Genomic DNA, 27,281 nt, shown 5'->3' with positions numbered 1-27,281 from the left:
TCTAAGTGACCTCGAAGCACATTGTTAACTTGGTCACAGACTGGGCCAAGGGCTGGTTTATAAAATGCAAGCCACAGGAGACAATTCTCAGAAAAATCATCTCCCCATTTGCTTACTGGCTTCCTTCTCTTACTATGTTTTCAAAGTTCATCCATGTTGCATGGATGCGTATTCCCTTCCCACTGTGGATATGCATGGGTATATTAAAGTATATTTACCCATCACTTACTGGCCACTGAACTATCTAAACTTTTTGTTTATTATTAATAAAGTTGCTATGAACATTTGTGTACTTTGAAACATGAATTTATAGTTTTGTTGTTATTGATAGAAGTCTGAGTAGATTGAATTGTCAGGTCATTATGTATTTCTGTTTTTTAACTGTTTGGGGAACAGCCAGTTTGGTTTCCCAGGTGGCTTTCTCATTTGATGTTCTTACAAGCAGTGTGTCCTCCAGACCTTCAGCAGCCTGTGTTCTGGCTGTCAATCACAGCTAGGGGGCCAGGGAGTGCCCTCATTGTGCTTTGGCTTGCAGTCCTGTAATGACTGATGACACTGGCACTTTTTCATGTGTTTACAGGACATCTGTGTATCTTCTCAGAAAATGTCTATTTATGCAGAGTCTTTGTTTTTGTTGTTGTTGTTGTTGATTTATGAAGACTTGTCCACTGAGTCTTTGTCTATTTTAAAACTTGACCGCCTTTTGTTTTTAAAGAAGAGTCCTTCCACATTCTGGACACAAATCCTTTGAGATGTTTTTACTTGTGTGTGTGTGTGTGTGTGTGTGTGTATGCTTTGAGCACATACAGAAACTTAGTTTTTATGAAGTCCATTGTATTCTCCCTGACTCTTGTTTCTTCCCTCTCCCTCTCCCTCTCCCTCTCCCTCTCCCTCTCCCTCTCCCTCTCCCTCTCCCTCTCCCTCTCCCTCTCCCTCTCCCTCTCCCTCTCCCTCTCCCTCTCCCTCTCACTCTCCCTCTCCCTCTCTCCATGTCTCTGTATCTCTTCCCCCATCCACCTTGAGACAGGGTGTCTACATAGCCCTGGCTGCCCTGGAACTCACTATGTAGACCATGTTGGCTTCTACCTCAGAGATCTATGTGCCTCTGCCTCCTGAGTGTTGGGATTAGTGTGCACTACACCAGGTTCACGTTGTTGCTTGTGGTTTAAGTATCTTATGTAAGACATCATTGTCCAACCAAAGGTCAAGATTTATTCTTGTACATGCCTAGAACTGCTTTATAACCATCAGCTCTTGCTTTTAGGACTAGAGTCCATTTGGCTTAGGCTTTGTTTGTGGTATGAGGGAGAAGTCCAGCTGTGGAGTGAGGGAGGAGTCCAGCTGTGGAGTGGGGGAGGAGTCCAGCTGTGGTGTGGGGGAGGAGTCCAGCTGTGGAGTGAGGGAGGAGTCCAGCTGTGGTGTGGGGGAGGAGTCCAGCTGTGGAGTGAGGGAGGAGTCCAGCTGTGGAGTGAGGGAGGAGTCCACCTGCATTCTTTTTTACATGGATATCCAAGTGTCTTAGCATCATTTACTGAAAGGATATATCAAGCATTTGACACCATCTGTCTCCCTTTCTCCTCCTGAAACTCTAAGGATATGTGTTCTCATTCCCTTGTGGTAGACAATAAATCTGAGAAGGATCAAGTAACCTGCCTGTGGCCACATAACCTGCACACAAGTGCAGGAACCTACAGTTGAACTCATGTTCCTTTGACCCCAGACACTACTTTATTCTTTAAAAGTTTTTTATAAATGATAAAGTAACAGTGTAGAATGCCTTATTGAAGACAATATGCTTTCTAAAAGGGAATGTTGAGAGAGAGAGAGAGAGAGAGAGAGAGAGAGAGAGAGAGAGAACTGATAGCCTAGCACTGAGAAAAAGAATAAACAGAGGCAGAGAAAGATTGCTTATATCTGTGGATTCATAAAAACTGGCTTTTAGAAATTTTTATTTTATATACAGTCTTTTTTTAAAGATTTATTTATTTATTATATGTAAGTACACTGTAGCTGTCTTCAGACACAACCAGAAGAGGGAGTCAGATCTCGTTAGGGATGGTTGTGAGCCACCATGTGGTTGCTGGGATTTGAACTCAGGACCTTCGGAAGAGCAGTCGGGTGCTCTTACCTTCTGAGCCATCTCACCAGCCCTATATACAGTTTTTAACTAGGATAACTGATATTTTGACTTTTGTATATGTAATTCATACAAAACTCCCCATGATAGCACTAAGAACACAGAATTGAGGAAGAATACCAATATTTGGTCTTGGAAAGGAGCCACTTCCTCTAGCGTCATGTTAGAAAATCATCAGAGATCAAAAGACTCTTCCCAAGAAGTGTGTACACCAATACGTTCATTATACAGATTGTTATGTGCTGTGTATTATCTCTGTTTTTCACGTTGATACTGTTCTGTTCTTTCCTCATTTCCCCCGAAGTGGTAAAAAAAAAACCTCATCACAGACCGCCGTTGTAACTTTATCTACTTTGATAGCAGGAAGTGCATATTCCCTTCCCAGCACACAGCTCGCTAATGTTTTTTAAGAGAACAATAAAGAATGAATCAGCAGTTGTGGGTAGAATCAACACTGTGGGTAGAAGGTTAGCTTTAAGACAGCTATGCAGGATTCTCCTAGAATCTTAGGGGACACCTGAGGTTATAGGCAGCTGGGCACAGAGGAGGCTTTCTTCTGAAAGAGTTTAGAGGAAAGTCATCGAAAGACCACAGGGAGAGAGAGATGAGCACCACAGGGTGATGGAAGGAGGCATCTTTGCTAAACTGTCCCATCTCCGAATCTTAGGGGACTATCTGAACAAAGGTACAAGGGGCAAATGGACTCTGGTGTAAACGTTCACATACAGCCCTTAACGCAGCCTCTGTGATCAGCTCTAAATGCTTTCTCCTCTCTCTAGCAGAGGGGTGGCTTGGTCTCAGAAATTCCACCCTATGAGCTTAGTTCTACATTTGTGCCGACGGTGTTGAGCATATCGTGTAAAAATGCACAAGTAACTGAGGACATGAGAGGAGTGGTAAGGGACCAAGAGGCTGCCTGAGGGTAGGAGAGGGAAAGATGACAGCGGCTGGAGGGCTTTTCTGGAGTAAGAACTGTGTATGTCAATCCTGTGGCCTGAAAGACACTCCTCCCTCCTGCTGCAGGCTGCACCCCTGCATTTAGAACTTTGTTAGTGGCTGGCTGGTTGGCCACAGGGTTGTTATTGGATGTGGGTCCTTCATCAATTCTTGCATACAAAAACTGTGCATGAACACACTGGCAGGATGCTTGTTTTCCTTGTTTTGAAACAAAGTTCTCCTGTATTTTTAATATCTTGAACAGGTTTGTATTTCCTCTGGGATAACTTGGTGTCCTCTGCCTGGGTCACTTATCATGCATGAGTCATAGCTCTAAGATATTTCAGGACCTCGAAGGCCATATATCAGCTTTAAGTATTTAAAAATTAAAAAGGCAGCTAGCTATATAATCATTGGATTATGTTTCATCCTCCAAAATCAACAAACACACATAAAGCTTTTAATTGATCAAAAATTGGCAAAATATCAGAGATGGATAAATGTGATCGGTACAAATTTAGAATATATTACCATAATGATGAATTCCATTTCAAAATATATGTATTTTTCATTTTAAGAAGTTTCTTAGGGCAGTGGTGGTGGCACACGTCTTTAATTCCAGCACTTGGGAGGCAGAGGCAGGTGGATTTCTGAGTTCGGGGCTAGCCTGGTCTACAGAGTGAGTTCCAGGACAGCTATGGCTACACAGAGAAACCCTGACTCAAACAAACAAACAAACAAACAAGCAAGCAACCCATCCATACACATAAAATAATGAAATAATAATTTGAAAATCCTTAAGAGCTAAAAGAAGAAGAAGAAGAAGAAGAAGAAGAAGAAGAAGAAGAAGAAGAAGAAGAAGAAGAAGAAAAGAAGAGGAAGAAGAAGAAGAAGAAGAAGAAGAAGAAGAAGAAGAAGAAGAAGAAGAAAAGAAGAGGAAGAGGAAGAGGAAGAAGAAGAAGAAGAAGAAGAAGAAGAAGAAGAAGAAGAAGAAGAAGAAGAAGAAGAAGAAGAAGAAGAAGAAGAAGAAGAAGAAGAATTATTTCCTGGGCGGAGAGATGGCTCAGCAGTTAAAAGCATGGCTCTTCCAGAGGTCCTGAGTTCAATTCCTAGCAACCATCTATAGTGAGATCTGGTGTCCTCTGCTGGTGTGCAGGTGTACGTCAGATAGAGCACTCACATACATAAAATAAATAAAGAAATAAATCTTTAAAAAATTCCTAACATTCATTCATATTCATATGGAAGATAAAGGTAAGAAGTATAGCTAGTATTTAACACATGCTAATAAATTCAATTGCTAAATAATAATAATAGTAATAATAATAATAATAATGGAGCTGAAAGTTTATGCCTTTTGGAACTGCAATTTTGACAGAGATGCTTTTTGCAATCCAGAGATGCTGGTGTTCTGTGCTTTAGCATCAGTATCATGAATCTTGTGAGTTCTGCCTAAACCTCCATGTAGAGACATTTAAGAACACTGTCACATGATCCAATATCCCTCAACCTTTGTGTGCTCTTTTGTGAACACTACTGATCTGAGTGTCTCTTAACCACTGAGCCATCTCTCCAGCCCGAGAGTTCTACATCTTGATCTAAAGACAGCAGGAGACTATGTACCACACTAGGCAGAGCTTGAGCATAGGAGCCGTCAAAGCATAGGAGACCTTCCTCCACAGTGACACACTTCCTCTAACAAGGCCACAACTACTCCAACAAGACCACACCTCCTAGTAGTACCATTCCCTATGGGCCAAGTGTTTACACATGAGCCTGTGGGGGCCAGTTCTATCACCCCACCACAGGTGGCTGGAAAAGCCATAAGGCTAGGAGAGAACAAGGACAGCTTCTACTAAATGCTATCTAAATTCCCCTCTACTCCAGACCTGTCTATGTAGTCATGCTGCTTTCCACAGTCATGTTTGGAAGCCATTGTGCTCACTCTACAGAGGAAATCAGCTGGGGACCAGAAAGGCTAAGGAGCTTCTAGCTCAAGGCCTCCTAAGTGGCAAATGACAGAGCTAGAGTGGCTCTTCCAGGACACAGCCTTTGCATTGTGCTCTGATGTTTGACTCTTACAGAGAGGTGTAAGAACTCACTGGAGAACGTGGCAGGTAAGAGGGATCCCTGCAGAGGCAGCAGCAGCTGGTCTTAAAGGTTTTATGTTTTTATACAAGTGAAGAAGGACGCTGGAGACCTCACATGAAAATATGTGGGAGGTAAAGTGACCTAGGGGGTGTTTCTGAAGATTCTCTGTGGTCTCCTTTCCCTTTTTTGGGAAGCAGGGACAGTGGTGGAAACTGAACCCAAAGCCTTGCATATGCTAGGCAAGCATTTTCTCACTGAGCTACACCTTGGTCTCAGTGCCTTTTCTGAACTAGTTTAATCTTAACATAGGTGTTCCAGATATCTCTGGCCACCAGTGTGCAAGGTGAGCAAATTTTTGTCCTGTCTGGAAGAGCCCATGACTTCATATGGACTCTGCTTCATAGCCTCAGTAGTGCTGCAGACTGATTGAAGTAAAGCATTTACCAAAAACAAAAATATGATTCTTCTCACCATCTGCCATCTGTTCAGGTGTTGCCCAAGTCATATCTCCCGAGCCATTTCCCCTAGGGATGACGTAGGAATTGCTGCTTTTATGAATACACAGGGTGGTACTGCTACAGCCTGTTGCACACTGACTTGTTCTACTTAACGTGGGGAATGTATATTTTTATAGATCTGCGGTGTACAACCACCAGCGGATTAACTTCAGCATCCATGGGTAAGTCTGCGAAAGGCCTGCGTTGTTCTAGGCCCCGGCACATGGTGGTGCTGGGCGCTGGAACGAATCCGTGAAGCCCGGGCGCGCAGCCAGCTTTCGGGTTAGGTATCGCCTGGCCGACTTCACCCCGACTCTCTCGGCCCCGCCCCGGGTGACCCCTAGGAGCTCGTTCAGGTTGCGTGGCTGGCGCGGGGCATGCCGGGCAGGCAGGTGGGCAGGTGCCTGGGCGGGGCGCGCCGTGGTTGGCAGCGAGCGGAGGGGCGGTGGCTGCGCACCCCGAAGAGTGGTAGGCGGAGCGAACGCCAAAGGCGGCGGTCGGGACCCTGACATGGACAAGCTGAAGAAAGTGCTGAGCGGCCAGGACACCGAGGACCGCAGCGGTCTGTCCGAGGTGCGTGCACTGGGGGAGTTGGCATTTCTTGGAAAGCTGCCCTGCTGTCCTCCGGCCCGCGGCGCCGAGCTCTGCCGGGACACAGCCACAGGTGGCAGCGCGAGCTTTGTGGAAGGCGTGGCTCCCGAACCCTCCCCAACCTTCCCTCCGAAGGGCTTGAGGCTCTGAAGCAAGACCTCTGAAATCTGTGGAGTGGGAGTGTGGATCCCGGGGCCTCTTGGAACCCGGGACCCGAGCCCCATCCCAGCCGGTCGGCCAGGGAGAGAGAGCCCTTTGGAGTTGGGCGAGGCCGGCGGCCTTCGTGGAAGGATCCACCGCCGGATCGCGGACTAGTTTAGGTTGTGGGGTGTTAGAGCCAGACCTTAGGCGTACTGCTTTGTAATTGTAAAACTCCGTGAACGCCTGATAAAAGGGACTTACCAGGTCTCTGAATCTCCAGGGCTACTTTCTAGACTATAGATTCTCACCACGCTCGGAGACCGCCAGTGTGTTTGTTTTATTAGTAGGGCTTTGATGGCTGTGAAACTTGACCACAAAAGTCCTGTGCTCCAGAGCCACTCAGAATGTCATATTTTGGGTGCTTTGGAAGTTTGTTTACCTTTCCTTTCTTGATTGAAGAGAGAATTACGTTTTACTTGATGTATCCTTAGCCCCGGTTTCCCCTTCTAGAAAGAAGGGTGTTGAACAAGATGCAATAGCCCTTGCTCCTTGGAAACTGGAGTTCCTCTTTAATGTTTACTTGACTTTCTTGTGGTTTTCCCAACATTCTGCTCTCACTTTTGTGGTTGATTTTGTTCTGAGTTTTGTCTTTGCAAAAAACAAAACGAAACAAAACAAAAAAACAAAACACAACTGCACCTCAAAGAGAATAAGAAATTATTTTGAAGCCAAATACGAGTGGCCATGGCCCCAGGACAGATTCAGGTTTCTGCAAATTCAGTGTTCCAACATGATAACAGTTTGCTAAGTTCTTAGATTAACAGAACAAATTAACAAATTAAGATACTTTTCAGACGCATCAGTGGAAGCAGTAAGCAGGCAGTTAGGGCAGCGTGGAGGAATCTCAGCTGTGGCTCCCAGAGGCTGCCCGATGCATTCGAAAACCTTGTTAAGATAATAAATTCCAAGATGTTTTTCCCTAGCAGTTTCAGGGAGGTTATAGTCACTGTTAAGTCAGACACAGGTGGGCAAGAAAGAACTGCTTCCTGGGGACTAAAGATAACCCAAGGCCAGTTGCAATTAGGCTCAGTAGCTGCAACTTTCCAATCTCTGCATGATCGTTAAAATTTGAATGAGTGATTTTCGTGTTTTAATTTTTTTCATTTTTTAAAAAAATTTCTGGCTTCTTGTGAACTTTCATATGAGAAGCTCCCCCCCCCCAAAAGCCCCAAGATTTAGTTGACCGTCGCTGTCATGTAAAGATAAGCTCTGTAGAAGGAACAGGCTGTTGTACAAAGTTGGAGTTTTAAAGGAGACTGGCGGAGGGTACTGTGTTGACAGTGAGGTGGTGGTCATCTTCGGGAGTGAATAGTGTAGCGCCATTTGAAAACAAACTGCCTAGTTGTCCCCCCACCCCTTCCTAAATGGAAGGGCTTTGATCTCCACTTACACTTAGGCATATGTTACATCTATTTTTAAAAGACTGTGGCTTCACTCTTGTTTGAAAATATTCTCAGCGGGGCAGTGGTGGCGCACGCCTTTAATCCCAGCACTTGGGAGGCAGAGGCGGTCGGGGCAGTCGGATTTCTGATTTCGAGGCCAGCCTGGTCTACAAAGTGAGTTCCAGGACAGCCAGGCTACGCAGAGAAACCCTGTCTCAAAAAACCAAAAAAAAAAAAAAAAAAAAAAAAAAAAAGAAAGAAAGAAAGAAAGGAAGGAAAGAAAATATTCTGTTTCCTCTTTCCTAGTGTGATTCTTGTTGTGCATCATTGTGTGGCATTTCCAGGGCTTGAACTCCAGGAAATAGTCTGTAGCCAATAGGGTTCCTCTTGGGGATGTTTTGGCTTGGTAATCACTTACTAGGGCCTGCCTCCCTTTAAGTACTCATTAGTGTGGTCACACTTTCCATGGTTTTGATCCTGGAAAAACTGAAGGCTCCTGTGATTAAATCCCTGTTTCTGTGGTTAGCTGGATGGAGTCGTTTTCAAGTCTTTTTTTCAGTTATATAACCTGTAAGAGGTTCCCAGAAAAGTTAAAACATTTTTTTTTCTAATTTATTTTAATTGCCAACTGAAAAAGCATGAGCACTTCTGTCTTCTGTCCCTCCTCGGTAGCTGTAAAGTTGGCAGTACTCATACACTCAAACAGCCTTACGATCCGAGACTTCTGACACCCCGTCTTCCTAATCACATTCAAGTCCTGGTTTCAGTGGAGTCCTTTCTGAAAGAATAGGCTTTCTGTTTTCTGGAAAGGGTTCTTGGGACAAGGAAGGTTGGAGGGTGTCTGATCATACCTCTCAGGGATAAAACAGCGTTCCTCTCTTACCGGCTGCCAGTCTCGCCTCCCTGGGCAGGCCTGAACTATAGCTCTTGGCAGGAGTCTCCCTTCCTTCTGCATCCTGGAGTCAAAAGACCCTTTGTGCACGGCCGCCAGTCAGACAGCTTGTGATTACATCCCCTACGCATTCTATCTAGGTACTATTTTAGCCGTTTTGATTTTTGGAAAAGCTCTGTGCTAGCAGGGTTGCCAGAAACAACAGCTTAGAGAGAGGTTTTTCCATCAAGTGAATTCGCTTTCAAAAATTGACAAAAAGTACTTTCCTTTCACGGAGTCTACTTAGAAGAAGTGGAACAAAAGCTTTATCCTCTTCCCCTGATGGAACACAGATAGAGTGGGAAACATGGTGGTGAATTATCCCTGCTCCCTATCATGTGCCCTCTCCCCACTAAAGAAAAGGTTGCATTTGGAGGAGCATTTAGGCGGGGTTGTTTTGAGACACTTGTTAAGCCTAAGTGTTACTCTTGTCTGACGGTAGAAAGCAGAGCCATACTTTTTGGCAGAAATGCTTTCTCTTGCCAGTGATTTTATTTTATTTAATTTGTATTTTTTTCTAGACAGGGTTTCTCTCTGTATCCCTGGCTGTTTTGGAACTTGCTCTATAGAGCAGGCTGGCCTCGAACTGAGAGATCCATCTGCCTCTGCCTCCTGATGGGATTGCTTGCTGCTACCACCCCCCCCACCCCCCCGTACTGTCCATTTAAAGGGCCACTGCTAGTCTCCTAGTCAGTTGGGAATCAAACTGTGGTCTCCCACATGACAGGTGGGGGTACTCATCACTATGGTAACAGGATGACTCATGTCGGTGATTTTAACGTCTTCAGAGGCCTGTCACTGTCTTGCTTAGATTCTGGAATGTTATGAGTGCCAAGGCAAGTTCAACGTTGATCCTTTTCAGTTTATCCCTAAACAGAAAAAGGTTGAACTTCCTGGGTGTGGGTGTGGATGCTGGTGATGCTCAGGTGCTCATTCACTGCTCTGAAACTCCTCCTCTCCTTACATGGCGTGGTTGTTTCCACCATGCAGGACTGGGAAGAGTGGGCGCTGTTCCTTTCCTTGTGCTCTTGGTGGGAGAGTAATTACATGAGTCAGTCAGAAGAGGTCTAACTTGATTGTCTAGGGCTCTGTCAAGCCTGGTAGCAGCATCTATGGATGCGTTAGAGCCAGGGAAGTTGGAGAAACAAGACTCTTTTAGGTGAACAAGTAGCCTCTGCTTAGAAACACAGGGCTCTGCTGTCGGGTCCTAACATGGTGCATGGTGGTACATGCCCTTCTTTATATATGTACACGTACACACACACACACACACACAGAGTTATAAGTACATCGTTTCCCCCTTCCCTTTTCTCCCTCCAAACCTTTTTGTGTATCTACCACCAGCTTGCTTCCTTTCAGATTCATGGCCTCTTTCTTTTGTTGTTGTTACTGTTCTTGTTATGATGGTGGTGATGGTGGCCATGGTGTGTGCGAGTGTGTGTGTGTTTAGTGTGTGCACTTGTGTATGTGTGTGTGTTACCACCTGCTCAGCCTGCATAATGTTACTTGTATATTTCAGCTGATCACTTGGTATTAGATAACCAGTTGGGTGCTTCCTGGGGAAGACGTTTCACATGCTTCTAGCATTCCATAGTTGCCTGTGGTTGTCTAGGGTTGAGGCCTCTTTAAGTCCCCCCCCACCCCACCCCGTCCTCTTTAGCATGTCTATTGATGTCCCTTGTCCAGGTCGTGTTTAGGCAGCTTTGTTAGTGGGACTTCAAGGGTGTAGCTCCTGACATTTCTAGAAGACATAATCTTACAGCAGCCTGCCTGTTCCCCTGGCTCTTAAAGTTTTTCTGTCCCTTCTTCTGCAATGACCCCTGAACCATAGGAGCTGGAGTTCTGTTGTAGAGCTATCAGTTGCGACTGGGCTCTACATCTCTGTATTTTAATTGGTTTTGGTTTTTTGTCATGGTCTCTTTAGCAAAGAGAGGTTTCTTTGATGAGGGATGAGTACTACACTTACCTGTGGGATAAGGACAAATACTTGGAATGTAGTTAGGGATTGTGTGGCACACCCCCTTTTTGAGGTGCTAGAGATGGAACCCAAAGTCTTGCTGATGTTAGGTGAGTTCTGTACCACTGAGCTACACCCCTCCCTGCCCCCCCAATGTGTCTTCAGGATTCTAGTCTGCCAAGTTTCTACAGATGCTCAGAGGGTGTGTGTGTGTGCAATGTCGGTACCTGTGACTCTATGGAAGTTAGAGGAGGGGGCTCCTTTCTGATGACTTAAATACCTTTCCCCTGGGTAGAGATTAAGCCTTTCTGCTCAGTGCCTGTCACACCTGGGGAGCCTCTTTGTCATCTCTTCCAGCTTCTGGTTTGGCAAGTGGGAAATAGGTCATTGAGGCAGGGCCAGTCAGGGCTGAGGGAGTGGTCTCACTCACCTGTCTTCCTCCATCAGTTGGGTGGCAGTGGAGTAGGCAGCTTCACCCTCGTTGTGAGGCTGTTCTGCCTGCATAAGGGGAGCTTGGGTATGTCAATGCTGACCTGGCTGTGCTGATTCCTGTGTTCATCTGTGGGCAGTGAACCCTCTTGTATTGTATGGAGAGCCTAGAAAGGCCTACTAGTACACATTTGTCATCCTTGATATGGGAAAGGGCCATTGAGATTTGCTCTTGAACTTTTCTCTTTTAGTAGAGTTCTCCATGACATTTTGGCTTCCCTTGAACTTTACCTGCAGCAGGCATTAATCAGGCCGAGAATGGTGGAGAATCAAGAGGAATGGTAGGGATTAATTGGCTGGGGTTGACTATGGGTGGTTTGGCTGTTGCTAGCACATGTGAGTCTTACTAAGTAACCAGGATGCATCGTGGTAAGTATGAGTGGCTTCTCCCTCTGAGGTTCCGGAAATGTCGCAGCGACTTCAAGGGTGGTAAGAGAGATAAGAGAGCATGGCCACTGTCCAGCCCTCATGCTCATCTTCTTCCATGATCCAGGCCCTGCCTGGCAGAGCTCTACCCTTTTCGCTGTAGGCGTGTCCTGCCTGGACTGTGGTAAAGGCTGTGCTAAGGTCAGCCTCCTTGCTTGTGCTTGAAGCAGGAAGTCTCTGCCCTGGGGACGCCCCACCTGAGGCACAGTAAACTTCTCTAAGTTGCTGGAGGGAAGAGTGGGTGAGGACAGGGGTTCATCTCTCTGTTAAGAGCTGTATCTGAAGGCTGTAAGTGTGTAGGCTTCCACATTCCCTTCCTTTATCCTTCCTTCCTTCCCTCCCTCCCGCTCCCTCCTTTCTCCTACTTTTCTTTCTTCCTTCCTTAAATTTTTGTCATGTGTGTGTGAGCGCGTGGGCAGCACTCGGGTGGAGGCAAGGGATCAACCTGCTTGTTGTACCTTTATGTGGTGTTTAGGGAGGGAACTCAGGTCCTAAGTTTTAACTCCAAGCTCCCATCCCCTTCTACCCACTGAGCTATCTCACCAGCTCAAAGCACCTTTTTTTTTTTTTTAAAAGATTTATTTATTATATGTAAGTACACTGTAGCTGTCTTCAGATTACCAGAAGAGCCACCATGTGGTTGCTGGGATTTGAACTCAGGACCTTCAGAAGAGCAGTCAGTGCTCTTAACTGCTGAGCCATCTCTCCAGCCCCCTGGAAGCAGCATTTTTATTGGCCCTTCAGACCATCTCTAACACAATTGTGTTGTGTGCATGACGTATATAATTGTCATTTTGAAACTGCAGGTTGTGGAGGCGTCGTCGCTGAGCTGGGGCACCAGAATAAAAGGCTTCATCGCATGCTTTGCTCTGGGAATCCTGTGCTCAGTGCTGGTAAGGTTTCCCCCCACCCGCTGCCTTTGCCCAGTTCTCAGCTGTAGCCTTCCCTTTGGCCCAGTTACTTTTCTCTGTGACACTCATTACATGGAGTGGATAAGGGGGGGAGGGAGGCAGGGAGGGCAGCTGTGTGGCTCTGGTGGGAGGGGGTCACTGTGGTCACGTGCATGTGTCCTCTGCTTCCCTTTAGGGGACTCTTCTGCTGTGGGTGCCCAGGAAGGGACTTGGCCTTTTTGCAGTGTTTTACACCCTGGGTAACATCACGTCAATCGGGAGGTAACCTTTTTCTTTTCTCTTTGCTTCGACCATGCTGTTTATTAAACAATAAAATATCCACCGCGTTTGAGGGAGGAAGGGAGAAGGATGCTCCGTGTTTTTAAGGATTCAGAAAGAAGGAAGGTAGATACTTGGCGTATATCACATATCTTATTTCAAAAACATCTTATGTTGTAGTTTTTTTTCTCTTTGACACCCCTGGAAGAAAGCCGAAATGGTGTCACCAGTGCTTTCTATGAGGGAACTATGACAGAAAGCACTGGAATGTTTTCTCCTGGGTACACGGTGTAGCCAGCCCAGCCCTCCCTGGGTGACTCTTTCTGCCCTCAGAGACTGAGATGCAGCTGCTGCTTCTGAAAGGGCTCCCTAGGCGAGTGCCTGTGAGACTGGCAGCTGGTTACCATGGATACCAGACCATCCTCCTGGGGTGAGGCAGGCACATGATGGGTGCTTTCCAGAGGAGGCCACCCATTCAGCCTACTTCAGGTGCACAGATGCAGGCTTGACCTCGTTCACTCCGACAGTGCCGCAGTTGGGTGATGCCAGCCTGGCCCTGTCAGAATGCAGTTCCAGAACCTGACTAGGCCATCTTTCCTTCCCCTTTCCTCTCCCTTCCCCATGTTTCTATAAATAACTTCAGAGTCCTCTGGGGGAGGGGGTCCAGGAGCCCAAGTTTTCCCATGTGCCATAATTACTCAGCCATAATTATTCAGTCGCTGTTGTCTTTTCTTACCTGGCTTTTTCCCTCATCCCTGTGGTTGTTTGGCCCTGACTGCTTGATTTTGGGCCTACTGGGTAAGCACTACGACCTGGACTCAGAGACTACAAAAGGCAGGCACAGTGGAACGGACTCACTAGCCATGCTGAGAGACGTGAACCAGTGACACAGCAGATAATGGAAGAGAAGCTCTGAGAGAGCTGACCATCAGCGGGTCAGGGGCAGTTTCTTACGGACTGCTCTTAGCTCTGTCCATCTCCTCCTTACGCAGCTACTCCATCCTTCTCGGTTGCCCTTCTGCAGACGCTTCACCTCTGCCTAGGGAGCCTTTGTTCATAGCCCTCCATGTGACTCCCTGCCCCTTCTCTGCAGGGGGAATCCAAAGGATGCTGCTGGAATATCTCTAAGCATCCCCGTGCTGCTTCTCAGGCCGTGCTCTCTGTCTGCCGCCCTGCCCACCTCTCTGCTCCCCAGTCTGTGAGATAACTTGCTCATTTGTCAGATCCTGGCTCTCATCTCACCTCTCGTGCAGTGCGCGCGCGCGTGTGTGTGTGTGTGTGTGTGTGTGTGTGTACGCGCGCACACATACACACTCATGCTTGTGTGCGCACATGTGTGAAGCTTTGCTGCTTACTGTCTCCTTCCTGGAACTGGTAACCCACCCGCCCCCCCGGACTCCTTCTGTCCTAACTATACTTACATGACAGCACAGGTTGCAATGACTTGTTAACATGGTAAAACACTTGTCAAGGGCTGCCTGCATGTGTACCTCACTTGTCCGCAGTTCTACCCAAACTCCAGCACTGTTCCTACCCAGCAGAGTCAGGTGGATGGTGGAATGTATGATCTGGCCTCAATTTATTTATTTATTTTTTAATGAGACAGGTCTCTACATAGCCCTGCCTGTCCTGGAACTCACTACGTAGACTAGACTGGTCTGAAATTCACAGAGATCTGCCCATTTGTGTGTCACCATACCCAGCTGGTCTTAGCTTCACCAACCTTGAGTTTTGAGTAAGATGCTGGCCCTCAGTGATGTTGCCCTTGAAGCTTTCTCAGATACCGGCTTTTGTGGGTTTGCATTGGGCCTAAAGTGTGGATTAAATATATAGTCTATTGTGAGCATAATTGCACATGTATGTGCTTACTCCAAAAGAATTTATCTTAATGGGACAGACTCCATAGCAGGGCCGAGGGAAGCAGTGGAGGGGCCTTATTTTTTTGGTGTCACAAGGGGTTTCTGACCGTATACAGATTCTATTTATACACATGTGCCTTGTGTCTGCTTCTTACTTTGTTAGGTAAAGAAATTTCTGAGCCTGGACACTTGAGCTCAGAAAATAGCTTAACTTCAAAGAGAGGCAGACATATTGTAAACAACAACAAACTGCCTTTTTTTTTTGAATGCTCAGTAGTTAATGTCATCTCCTGTCCCTTGTATTGAGTGCCACTTGTAAGGTGCTCCCACTGTTTGCAACTTGGGCACTTCTTTTGGGATCCAGGGAAGTGTGACCGAAGCCTGGTGCCTCACTTGTTGTGTTAGGTCACAAGTGCTTCCCTTGTTACGGCTCTTCCATTAGCGAGCTCTGGCCTTCCCTTCATATGGAATCACACTATGGGGCCTCCAAAGTAGATGTGGGCTGAGCACTAGCTCTTTGTCTTCCCATGTGATCAGATAGGTACAGTAACCCCCAGCCCAGAGTTGTTGAGGGGACTAAATGAGTACTGTCTGCAACACCTGGCACGTAGCAGGCTGTAGGCTGGCACACCAGCAACCGTAGTAGATGTTATTAAGTCTGAGTCATGGTTTGCCTCTCTGGGTAGGTAGTCAGGGAGGCAGAGCAGCACCTTTCAGAGAGGGTGGTGTGCAGCGCGTAGAGAGTTGTTCTGCAGCAGAACACTTATGCCCTGCTCTTATATAGTTGGGTGACCTTGGTTATGTAACTGCCTGGACTTTTTCTTCCTCTCTAAAATGAGTGTACTAATTGTCCCTACTTCAGAGGTCCTTGAATTAAACGAGGGCAGTGCACAAAAGGCCTGGAAGTCCAGTGCCTGGGCAGGAGCTGTTCACACTAATACTGTTCCTGTCACTGCCACAGGAGCTCCTGGGGAGGTGGCTGCCCTGCCTCCTGTGGCTCTGCTCTGCCTGTAACGGCTTGTGTGTTTGCCTCTTAGTACCGTCTTCCTCATGGGGCCCCTGAAGCAGCTGAAGCGCATGTTTGAGCCTACTCGTCTCATCGCCACAATCCTGGTGCTGGTAAGGACAGGCTGCTTTCCACGGGGGCTCTGTAGAGGACAGCCTGGCCTTTCTTTTCCTGTTCTACCCTGGGAATTCAACATGGCTGTGTGCATGTTAGGCAAACGCTCTACCCCTGAGCTGCACTCCTTTGAGGTTTTCTGTTTGAGACTCAAACTTTCTGTTTGAGACTTTATAGGTTGTTGAGATTGGCCTTGAACTTACTGTTCCCTGCTGCACTTTCCAGAGCGCGAAGATCTCAGGCCAGTACTGCCATGGACAGCCGGAAGGTTTTATTTCTATCCTAGCAACACAGACTATATCTTTTTTTTTTACCCAGTTATCCATATAGCTGTCAAAATCTTTCCAGACCCCATTCTCTAGATTCCTAGCATAATTATCAGTATTGTGGGATTTGAACTTGATCAGCATACTTTAAATTTGACTTCTTGTGCGTCTCTCATTCATTCATAGAAGAATGTTCTCCCAGGCCAGGACTGTATTTGCCATTGACTTATGTCCTTTCAGAGTACAGGGATGGGCACAGAGAATGCTTAGGGCACATTGATTAAGGAATTATAGGTGAGTGAGCAGAAAGCAGTAGGCGGCTGGAACACCTACTTTTTTTCCCCCCAGCTTTCAGATGTAGATGGCCTAACAAGCGTGTTGTGGAAAAACTGTGTAAGAAAGGACATAGTGTAATGTCAGGTGACAGGTAAACTGATAGCAGGCTTCCTGACTGTGAGGCTGACATCTCAGTTGATCTTTGTTCTCAGGTGAATTTCCTCTGGAGGCTAGAATTGACAAGGGCTAAATTGCAGAGGTTTGTGGTCAGCTAACTTACGTCTTGAATGAGGAGGTTGGTGGTTGAACAACTTGTCCAGAAAGGTGCTCTTATTTGCAGACATTTAGGGAAAGCTGAACCGTAGAAGCTCAGCTTTCTTTTCTTCATCCTGCACACATTTTTATAGTTGAGTTGGATCTTATTTCCTGACATGGTGGTTTGGATGGGTTAAATGTTTTGAGCTGCATTGTATTAATGAGTGTTTTCTGTCTCTCTCTAGTTGTGTTTTGCACTTACCCTGTGCTCTGCCTTTTTGGTAAGTGTGAACTTTCGTCTTCTGTGACCTTTTTGGTTTATAGCCTTTGTCACACATGGTCCAGTAACTGTGTCATTTTTCTCTTAGTGGAATAAGGGACTTGCACTCATCTTCTGTATTTTGCAGTCTTTGGCCTTGACGTGGTAAGTGACATCAGTGTCCCTTCCTTGTCCCCAGTCCAGCCTCTGACTCACGGAGGGGAAAGAGGGAGAACCCGTGTGTTGTGGATGGGAGGGTTAGGAACACCCAGAAGCTCTTTAGTTGAAGATCTGTCACTATTGCAATGGAAGGCAGGTGTCAGAAGCCAGCCAGCTGACTCGGCCCACCACCAACAGGTGGTGTTAGCCTCCTTGAGCGGTCACTAGAGGCTGCTCATTTGTGGTCACAGCATTTTTGATGAGCTCATGGTTAGTTGAGAGATGTACAAATATACTCAGCTATTCACGTCTGTTAAGTGCCTAGACAATGAAAGTATTACAGGAGCTTATAAAAAGAGTCCAGGAGTCAAAGAGACCCTAGCTGAGAAGGATGCTGGTGAGAAAATCAGTGACTGTGACAGAATGTATTCTGTAGAAAGACAGAGGGCATTGTCAGCTAAGCCAAGGGAGCAGGAGCTGGCCAGTGAAACCCACGTGGATGTGGTGGCAGCACACTCCCTGGGGGCCAGTGGCTCCGGGGAGCTTCAGGTGAAGATCAGGGAACTCAAAGGCCAAGTCTAGCTAAAGGGTGACCAGATACATGGCCTTTTAAAGCCATCAATGGAACTGTGAATGTTTGGTTACTTAAATCCGCCTATAACATCCAAGGTGAGTGGGGTGGTATGTATCTAATCTGAGGTATTTCTGTGTTGCTCTGAAAGTTTAATCCATGAGTAACAATGTATAGTTTCAGTACAGTGTGATTTTTCTACTTAGGATAAAATGTCTGCTAGGAATCAGAGACAAGGGAGGCCAGTGGGCATTCTAAATCAACGTCTCCTGGCTACCTCGTTAGTAGACATGGATCTTGAGAGTGTAAACTTGATCTAGTCTTCTTATTGGAACTTTGAACTTGTGAAGAAATACTCTGTCAAATTGCCTTTCAGAATTGGCCATGCTCACAGGTAAATAAGTGTGTGTACCTGGGAAGAGGGAGGCATGCAGAAGCCTGGCACCTGGTTTTAGTATGAGACACGTTTGCCAGTAGACGTTAGTAAGAGCCTGGCCTGATGGCTTGCGTTTATTCTCTGGTGTCCTTCTGGCTGTAGAAATTGGTTTCTACATATACATGTCTCCTTCTCAAGTAATCTCAAGGACTCAGCATTCCTCTGGGCTCAGGAAAATGGTGATTCCCTTTGAACTGACTATTGCGCCACTTGTCTTACGGCTAACACACAGGGCAGGTGTCTCCCCTGCGTAGTTTTCCTTACAGGCAGTGTGGCTTGGGTTCTTGAAGCATTTGAGCCAAGCTACATTTTTTTTTTTTTTAAATTAGTGGGAGCAGGATAGAACACTGATCTCACCTGGGTTGAAGTTAAATTCTCTTGGGAACTTATAAAGCATTAGAACACAACTGTTGAGGAATTTATTTTTATTTTCTACAAATCGAACTCTGCCACCATATGGGCACCTGGAGCCTGCCTGGTTTAGGTGGTCACTTCTGGCTCGTGTGGTTAAACAGTGCCACAAGTAAAGCTAAGGTCAGAGGCTTGTAGTTATATGGGCCCCTTACTCTCCTCTGCCACATAGCTACTCACAAGGGCAGGCACAGTGTTTATGTAAAGTGTGAGCACACACATGAGTGCACACGACGGGATCAATCACTGGGTGCTGTCAGAGCCTCGGGAGCTTTCTGCTGGAGGCTTTCCATGGCTTCCATTCAACTCAATCCTTGTTTTGTTTTTCTTTGTAGGTATAGCCTTTCCTATATACCGTACGCAAGGTAAGACTGTGTGTTTGGATATATGGTTTCTTTGACTTGTAAGCCATGATGTGTTTACATGGGGCTTTTAATTTTTTAAAAAGGTTTATTTATTTATTTTTTAATGTGTATTTTGCCTGCATGGTATATCTCTTTACCATGTATGTGCATTTTCTCTGGAGGTTAGAAGAAGGGGTTTAATTAACTGGAATTAACAAATGGTTATAAGCTGCCATTGGGGTGCTGGGATTTGAACCTGGGGTCTCTGGAAGAGCATCAGTGTTCTTAGCCGCTGGGCCATCCCTCCAGCTCCTGATGTGGGGCTTAGTTTGGAGATTTTAGTTTAGTTGCAGAGAACGCATGTTCTTTATCTGTCTTTACTAAAATTCTTTGCGCTAGATAGGCACAGTTCACACGTCTGTTTTATAGATCTACCGGTATGGTAAGGGCCACTCGTCTCCTGATCTCATTAGTGATCACGATTTAGCTAGTGCTGTGCTGGCCAGACTGAGTTCCTGGTGTTTGGAGCAGGCTCCTCTAATGGAAAGTACTCGGATGCACACGGGTGTTCCTTTAATCTGTAGCTTTGAGGTGATGATTTGAAAGGTGATCAGTTTAGTGTAACTAAATGAGAGCTGTGGGGCCCCTAGTGCTTGCCTGTTTTCTTACAGGGCCTCACTCTGAAATTTTTCAGAAGAGTCTGAAGGGAAAGTAGGGCCAGGACCGTAGGGGCACAGTGTTTCCTAGTTAGTGAGGTTGGTGGCTCCAGACCACCAAGACTCAGAGCAGACATTGATACCCGGAGCGCGTGGGGCTGGGCCTCCCCAGAGGCTTGGGAGTTTGTTACATAACCGCTTTTGATGGTGGGCTTTTCACAGTTAGCCACAGGACGGTTGCCTCTGATTCCATTCTAATGAAGCCTCTTAATTTCATTCTTCTTGGTCATCTACTAAATAAAAATGTTTTCCATAATCGTGTTGAGGAAGTGAGAGATTGTGCAGGGGCTGGGGAAGAGGTAGGACGTTATGACTTATACATTCCAGGTCCACTGCTCATGGTGATTTGAAGGTGTTTTGGAGTGAGGCTAACAAACTAATTAAAGTGTACTTACATGTACAGGTCCCAGGGGTATCACAGTTGTGAAATACTGCCTTTGGGGCAGAGAGAAACTTATTCTGAGACTATGGGCAGGGATATCCCAGGAGTTAGCTTGCTATGTGAAAGAAGCCAAGGTCTTCTTTATCTGAGCATCCAATGAAGTATTTATCAATTTGGCAACAGTTTGACCATATCTTGGTGCCTCAGCTGCCTACATAATTTACTAGACCCGGTGAAAATGAAAATGTGGGCTCTTGCTGTGTATAGTGGTACATGCCTTTAATCCCAGCAGTCAGGAGGCAGAGGCAGGTAGAGTTGGAGGCCAGCCTGGTCTTCTGGGCAAGTTCCAGGACAGCCAGGGCTAAGATATGCTATCAAGGTATTAACCAGAGTGGAGCTTTCTAAGCACAGAGCCTAGTGCAGTCACAGTTACCCACAAAACTGGAGTTATTTAGCGTCTTTTTAAGGGGTTCTGAATTGACCAGGATGGGCATGTATGGGGGGTGGAAATGATAGAATTCTTTTTTGTTGTTGTTTTTTTGAGACAGGGTTTCTCTGTGTAGCCCTGGCTGTCCTAGAAGTCACTCTGTAGTCCAGGCTGGCCTCGAACTCAGAAATCCGCCTGCCTCTCCCTCCCAAGTGCGCCACCACACCCGGCTGATATAATTCTTTTTGAACTAGTGAGTTTTGTTGAGCCAGATAAATGTTTCCTTTAGTAGGAAGAAATCACAAAGTGAGCTCTAAGTGTGGCTTTTAGAATAGGTTTTCCTAGTGTCCACAGAGCAGATCACACAGCAGTAAAAGTTGTAAGACAATGTGAGTTTGTAAAATAGGTTAAGCAAAATTAGGTGGGCTCCTGCTGCCCAACTTCCCAGGTCCTATAGCAGGCTGCAGGAAGGGACCTGATTTGGGGTTTGGCCGTAAGCCCCCTGACTTTACAGAATACTCCTGGGACTTTAGTATGTAGCAGACCTTAAACTCTTTCACTAGAATCTTTTTAGATTAAAAACAAAACTTTTTTAAAAGACAAATTCTCTGTGTAGCCTATGTAGGCCTCAAACTTAAAATCCTTTGCCTCAGCACCCTGTATGCTGGTATCTCAGGCCTGTGCCACCATGGCATTCATTACTCCTTGATGGCTTTTGATGTTAAAATTCATTGCCTGCTCAGGCAGTTGGATTCACTCACCTCATGTGGCCCCCTCTCCCCCCGAGTCCTTAGTTCCTGTACATCAAGAACACAGTGTCAAACTTGGAGCAGGGTGAGGGTGAGAGCTTAGGTGTCCTTACTCAGCTGGGTGTAGTGAAGAGAAGGGTCTGCTCTACAGATAAGCCATCTGCTGAGCACCCACTCTTTGCTTACCTGAGTTACACTAAGTCCTGGGCAGCCTGTTAGCAATGCTGAGTGCCTGCACACATCTCCTTGTGCCCAGGACCCGAAGATGTTCCTTCAAAGCCTTCTGCTGCTCGCCAGCAATGAAGAACAGCCCTGGTGACTACACCTTAATGATGTCATAGGTCCGACCTCCCTGTTTCCCCTCAGCAGCACGGTCCCCTGGGAGATGCTCAAAGAAGGTCTTTGAGTGCTCGTGTCCCTCCCATTCATTTCTGTGTTTTTCCTTCCTAGGGATGCCGTGAAGAAGTGCTTTGCTGTGTGTCTTGCGTAACTCACTGCCAGTGTGCAGGGAGCTCCGTGGACGGAAGCTGGTGGACAATTCTGTAAATGCCCTCTAAGCCTCTGTCTCACAGACACGTGCCTTCTACTTGCAGCGGTGTGTGGCTTGCAATTTGGACATTTTTGAGGGTTGCCTGTGGGAATAGTCATGAGTCCTAGACCCTAATGTCTGTAACACAATCTGAGGCTCTGTGGCTTGTGTAGACGACTCTTCTTGTGACCGTTCACCTCTGGGAGGTATTCCACTGAGTCCTCACGGAGCAGCCTTTGTCTGGTAGCAGCAGATCAGTCTCAGGAGCAACTGATTCCCAGGTAGCAGGCAGCAGGAAGGTCTAGCAGGGCTTCTAGCGGAGCAGCAGGAAGTACAGAATTTTGAAGATTTGCCCCTCACCAAGAAAACCATTGCCACAGTCCCTGCACAGCGTCTTCCCTGCTGTTTGAGAACAAGTGATTCTGCCAGACCCTGGAGAGCCTGCCCGGGATACATTGTTTCTTTCCCTGCATGGCACCTTCTTGCTCTTCTGAATTCAGCTGGCGATGAAATAGACTTTTAGTGTTCACTGTGGATTCTTTCTCTTGCCCTCACCTCCTACGTCTTGTTTTGTCTTGTGACCTTGTGACACTGGTTAATTGAGAGTGAAATAGTGACCTGAAAAGCTATTTCCTTTTGGACAAGAGCCATTAGAAAGTGAAACATCTTCATGTTCCTTGCTTTGTTTATTTGTCTTCATTATTTATAAGTGTTTACTTTCTGTTCTTTGCTGGAGTTGAGATAAGGAAAGTGCATGGAAGAAAGATCCCTCGTGGGCCAGCAAGAAGTAGGCATGCCTACCAAGCAACTTAAATGCTTCAGCATTGACTCTCAGCCTGCACTGGACACTAGTGGTCAGCCTGTAGGTGGGCATGCTGCAGCCTAGTGCCTAACCACACACAGCGTTCTTGTGTTGGGGACCTCATCTGGTCCTCGTGAGAGCCATGTGAGTTGTCTCAACTGCAGTCAAGGAACCGGGGCTCAGGTTGGTTTCTATGTCACAGCTCCAGCTGTGGCCTGACTCTCAGCCTCTGTTTTGACACTGAGTCTCCTGGCATGGCTCTTCTCAGAGCGTCTGTCGTCTCTCATAACTGTTCCTTTCATCCTCCTGGCCTGTACCTTTTCTGATTTCAGCATCTATTTCAAGTGTGCCACCTTCTACCCGCTCCCCCGTTTTGCTTTTCGGCAGCTACGTCTGCACCTGTAGGATGGCCAGCATCCCATGGTCCCTTTCAGCTGCTCAGTGCATCCCTTGCATCATCAGTACCCTGTCTTGACAGCTTGAGGTCCTGGCAGTCTATGTTTGCCCTTTGCTCAGGGCCAGCTGTTCTACCTTGACCTCTGTTTTTTCACCACCAGACCACAGGAGGCGAGAGCACTCATCTCTGCAGTTGTGGCCAGTTGCTGAACTGTGGCTAATGACTGTCTTTTCTTCTGAGATGGAGAACTGTTGATAGGTTGATCAGGATTAGGGCAGAGGGGAGCTCAGTCTTTCCAGATTCCTGCCATGCTGTTGAAGGCATAGATGAGGTCTTCAGTCAGGAAGCAAAGTTACATGCAACCCTCTGGCTGTGTGAGGCACATTCATGACCTGGGAGCCTTGGGAATCAGTTCAGGGCTCAGAAGGGCTCAGATGTGAGAAGGGTCATTGGAGAATTTAGGGAAACCCATGGATCCTAGCTGACAGGAGGGTTAGGGTCATTGCTGCAAGCTCCAACCGCCTTGTAGTTATGTACCTAAAAAGCTGACCTCTCCATACCCTTATCAGTGACTAGGCTTGAGCCCAGGTATCTTTTAAAGATGGTAGCAAGGATGAAGAGCATAGCAGTGTGAACATGGGCTTAGAAAATAAGCAGATCCAGATGTGGTCCAGTCCCATGCTGTTGGAGTCCTTGGAAGTTACCTAATGTTTGGTTCCTCAGTTTTATTGTTTCCTAATAGTGGACTGACAAGTCCACTGGCTCACTGGAGGATGCTGGTGGAAGAGAATGCATCAAGTGCTTGGTGCGCATGTGGCACAGCAAGCTGGGTCTCCATGAACTAACTGATGAGTGCTAAAGGTGACAGGATGGGTGCCTGCCTGTTAGTTTGTCTAGCATATTCTGTGTCCATCACTGTAGACTGTCATGCATTGTCTCACTGAACGGTCACAGTGACTGTCAGGCAACGGATAACTGCCTTCATCATAAAGTAGTAGTGGCCTCAGAAACTCCCACCAGCAGGGGCCTCAGTGAGGGTGGTCTAGGTTGAGATCAAGTCTGGATAAAAGGTTTTGGCCTAATTCCTACAGCCTGTGGCCAGTTTGCTTCAGCAGTTTGCATCTGGACACGTTTAAGCAGTTTTTGGATGACTGTCTTCCAGAATCTTCCAGACTCTCAGATTTTTTTTTTTTCAGTCGCCTTATCCCTTGGTTGTTTCTGACCCTGCTTTTGCTGGACTATGGAAGGAAGAAAGCCACTTCATATCTGCTAAAGTCTCCTACCAAGCCAGTAGTAGTGATTAAAAGTAACTTAGTGAGTGAGGCTGAAGTGGAGAACTAGCCTCTGACTGTGGCTGTTGGTGTTATCTGTTTTTCCTCCCTACCCTTAATTCTTCCCCATTCACACCCAGCGAGCAGGGCATCCCTGTGTTGCCAACCAATGGAAACTGTTGAGTGATCACTGTAGAGGCAGTGTGGTCCTCAGCCAGGCTGTGTTTCCAGGTGTGAGGACATCTGGCCTGATGCTGCCTTCCCTGGGCTGCAGTCTGGAGTGCTTCATTGAGAACACCACTGTGCCTTCTGGACCAGGAGTGTAGCTTCGGATCCCCTTGGCTGGTCCAACCTCTACTCCAGGCTGACTGTTGGGATGCTGTGGGTTGGGGACCTGCTCACTGTATTCTGTCTCTCAATGTTCCTTTTCACAGATCAAGCCTAAGGCAGCTTTTGTCTCTCCTGCTCCTCTGTGTGGGGGCTGCTGCTCAGACCCCAGCTCTTAGGCATCTTGTCTTGGGGAAGGGTGAGATGCATTCCCAGCTTGGCCTTTTCGGTGCTTGGGTGTCCGTTACTCTCATGGTGACTTTGTGGATTATGCCTTAATTGCCACCTCCCTTCAATATAGTCACCGTAGGCTGAGAGAACAAGAAATGAAATCATGAATTGCATTCCATATAAGATTACTCTTTAATACTTTGGTTAGAATAAATAATTAGCAGCGGGGCAGTATCTGAAATGGATGTGAAGGGCCGGGCTGGTTTGGCTTTTGTGGTTGGGATCCCTGTGAGTGACAGGTTTCGCCGTGCACGGGATGAGACGTGGTGGAATGACTTGGTCAGTCGAGGTGCACCCATGGCTGTGGCTTTCCTTTCCTTTGTGCACCCGCTGCCTACTTTCTGACTTTACTCTTCCTCTGGTAACTTCTCAGTAGAGTCAATTACAACCAAGCCTAAAATTTATTTTTAGTTAATTAAAAAATATCAAATCAAATCAAATCAGTGTTTAAAGCAGTATAAAGATGCCTGCTAGACTTTGTGGCAGTTTTGTTTTTACTGTTCAAGTATTTTTTTTTATAAGTTTAATAATGTGCTTATAGATAACATCCTTTTAAAAGTGAATGAACCTTAGCTGAAGTTCATTGCAAATATACATTTTTCCCCTAGAAATCTAAGTTGCTTAGGAAGTTTTATTAAAAGGATTGCTTGTGGGTGGGGGTGATCTTAAGGTACCTGTCAGTTCATTTTTTCCTTTGAGATCTTGTGTGTTTTTAGGCTAGCGAAGGGGGAACTCAGTAGAGTATGTTTAATCCCAGTTTGCTCGGGATGGGGTATTCTGCTTTGATTATTTCCAGCCCTGCTGTGACATGTGGGAGACACTTGAACTTAGTTGGTGGTGGAGGCTTCATTCATACAAGCTGACAATATCAAGTCAGATACATTCTGTCAGGAGCTGGTAACTGACAAGGTAGACTCGGGGATGCACAGAGTGGCTTTCTGCAAACTGGCTGATCTGAAACCAGAGAAAAATAGGCCCAGTATATAGGAATTCTGTTGAAGCTGAGAGGTCAGCCCATGGCATCAGAACAAATAATGACACATGCTCTGTACTCAGAACAATGGGACTACATGTCTAGAGTGCCTACCTAGCATGGAGCCTGTGGTTCAATCCCTGGAAATGCATACACTGGGCATGGTGGTGCATGCCAATATCCCAGCACTTGGGAGGTAGAGAGAGGCAGGAGGACCTAGAGTATATTGGACTCTATCTTTAAAATAATAATAATAATAATCAAAGACCAAGTCTGGTGTTTGGACCCATGCACATGGCTCCGTCTGTTAAATGTTCAAAAAATGTTTTTTCTGGCTTTTTCATTGTGTTTGCTTTACCTTGAATAAGGCAAGGTAAACAAACAAAGCTTTCCTGAACTCCATCCTTTGTAATTCTGATTGTGAAGTTGCCAGTGAGGGTGTGCAGAAGCCAGTGATGAAGGCACTGGCTTCCTTGGGTGGGCCCTGGGCACCTGGGCACACTCCCCAGGAGTAAAACCAAATTCAAATGCCTGTGGTGGATTTGTATGCCTTTAGAATATTGTACCTGTTCTCATACAGTGGGGTTTCAAAACATTTTATTTAAAAAAACAAACATTTTTATAATTGTGTAGGTATAGTTGATTTTGAATGCTACGGATTGTATAACTGAATTTTTATATATAAAAATATATTCTTGAATACTGCCTTTTCTGTCTTGAGGATCTGGTTCATACGGTTTCATTTTCCTCACTTCATAGAGAAAGAGTGTTGCTGGGAGAGGCTACCTCTCCCTTGCACAGCTGTTTCCTCCCCTTTCTTTTCTCCAATAAATGGTAGCACTATGATCCTTAACAAATGTAGTGCTGTCTCTTACTCATGTCTGTTTCACTGGGACTCACTGAAGCAAACGACTGTAGGATGATGTCTTAGTGTACAGAACACACTGTGGTTTTGTTTAACCTCCTACCCACCCCTCCCCACGCACACACACAGTTGGTGTTTAGTCTTTTTCTCAAATGACTTAGAGTTTAACATTGGTGTGAGGACCACCAGCATTCGTGCCTCTTTGACACAGAATACAGCGGGACAGTGACCCCATGCTTCCACTGCTGTGATTGGCCACCCCCTCAGACCGACAGCCGGACAAGCCGTTCCGTAGGTCAGTTGCTTCTTGTCAGGTGTTCTGTCCCAGCAGTGCTAAAGGTAACCAACATACACGACAATATGGCTCTTCAGAAGATCACAACATTGCATCTATGAATCCTAAGATGCTCAAATGGATAAGACGCCAGGTAAGATTTGTAAGGTTGCTAGTGGAAAAGAACTACTTAGAAGACAAGGGGAGATTACGGCTGGGTCCCGCAGAGAAGGGAACAGTGTGAAGAAAAAGGTCAGCAGAATAGACGAAAGGATCAGAAGCCTGGGAAAGAGCAGTGCGGGACAGAGCTAGGCAGGACGTGAAAATTCTGAAGAACAGAAGCCGAAGCCAAAAATGTTAGAAATGAAAAACTACATAAACTGAAACCAGGCAAAAGCTGGAAATGCCACGGGTTGAACCAAGCAGAAAAAGAAAGTCTGAAAGTCGGCAATGGAGCCCAAGGTTGAGGAAATATTTCATCTAGACATCAATAAAGAGAAAAGGCAGGCATGGCTATGATGTCCCATAACTTGATAAAAGCAGATGCCAAACCTAAGAATCTATAGGATGGAAGA

General features: G+C 46.3%; 1 protein-coding gene across 1 annotated transcript; it reads left to right on the top strand.

The window, feature by feature from the left end:
* Positions 1-6,081: 6,081 nt before the first annotated feature.
* Positions 6,082-26,424, top strand: Sft2d2 (SFT2 domain containing 2). Its single transcript, XM_021168579.3, has 8 exons — positions 6,082-6,234; positions 12,445-12,531; positions 12,725-12,810; positions 15,704-15,785; positions 16,829-16,864; positions 16,952-17,007; positions 18,755-18,784; positions 21,488-26,424. Exons 1-8 carry the CDS (start codon positions 6,172-6,174, stop codon positions 21,525-21,527), a joined length of 480 nt encoding a protein of 159 aa, XP_021024238.1. The 5' UTR covers positions 6,082-6,171; the 3' UTR covers positions 21,528-26,424.
* The last annotated feature ends 857 nt before the right edge of the window (positions 26,425-27,281 follow it).

This window comes from Mus caroli, unplaced genomic scaffold (genome assembly GCF_978045245.1).
Source record: "Mus caroli unplaced genomic scaffold, Mus_caroli_1 scaffold_1, whole genome shotgun sequence".
In the NCBI taxonomy this organism is placed as follows: Eukaryota; Metazoa; Chordata; class Mammalia; order Rodentia; family Muridae; genus Mus; species Mus caroli.
This window is presented reverse-complemented; position numbering and strand designations above follow the sequence as displayed.

Bases quoted from the DNA above. Each gene is read 5' to 3' on its own strand.
- Sft2d2 (XM_021168579.3), top strand. From the start codon at position 6,172: ATGGACAAGCTGAAGAAAGTGCTGAGCGGCCAGGACACCGAGGACCGC. The intron at 12,532-12,724 runs GTAAGGTTTCCC...GCTTCCCTTTAG, and splicing joins GAATCCTGTGCTCAGTGCTG to GGGACTCTTCTGCTGTGGGT. The intron at 12,811-15,703 runs GTAACCTTTTTC...TTTGCCTCTTAG, and splicing joins AACATCACGTCAATCGGGAG to TACCGTCTTCCTCATGGGGC.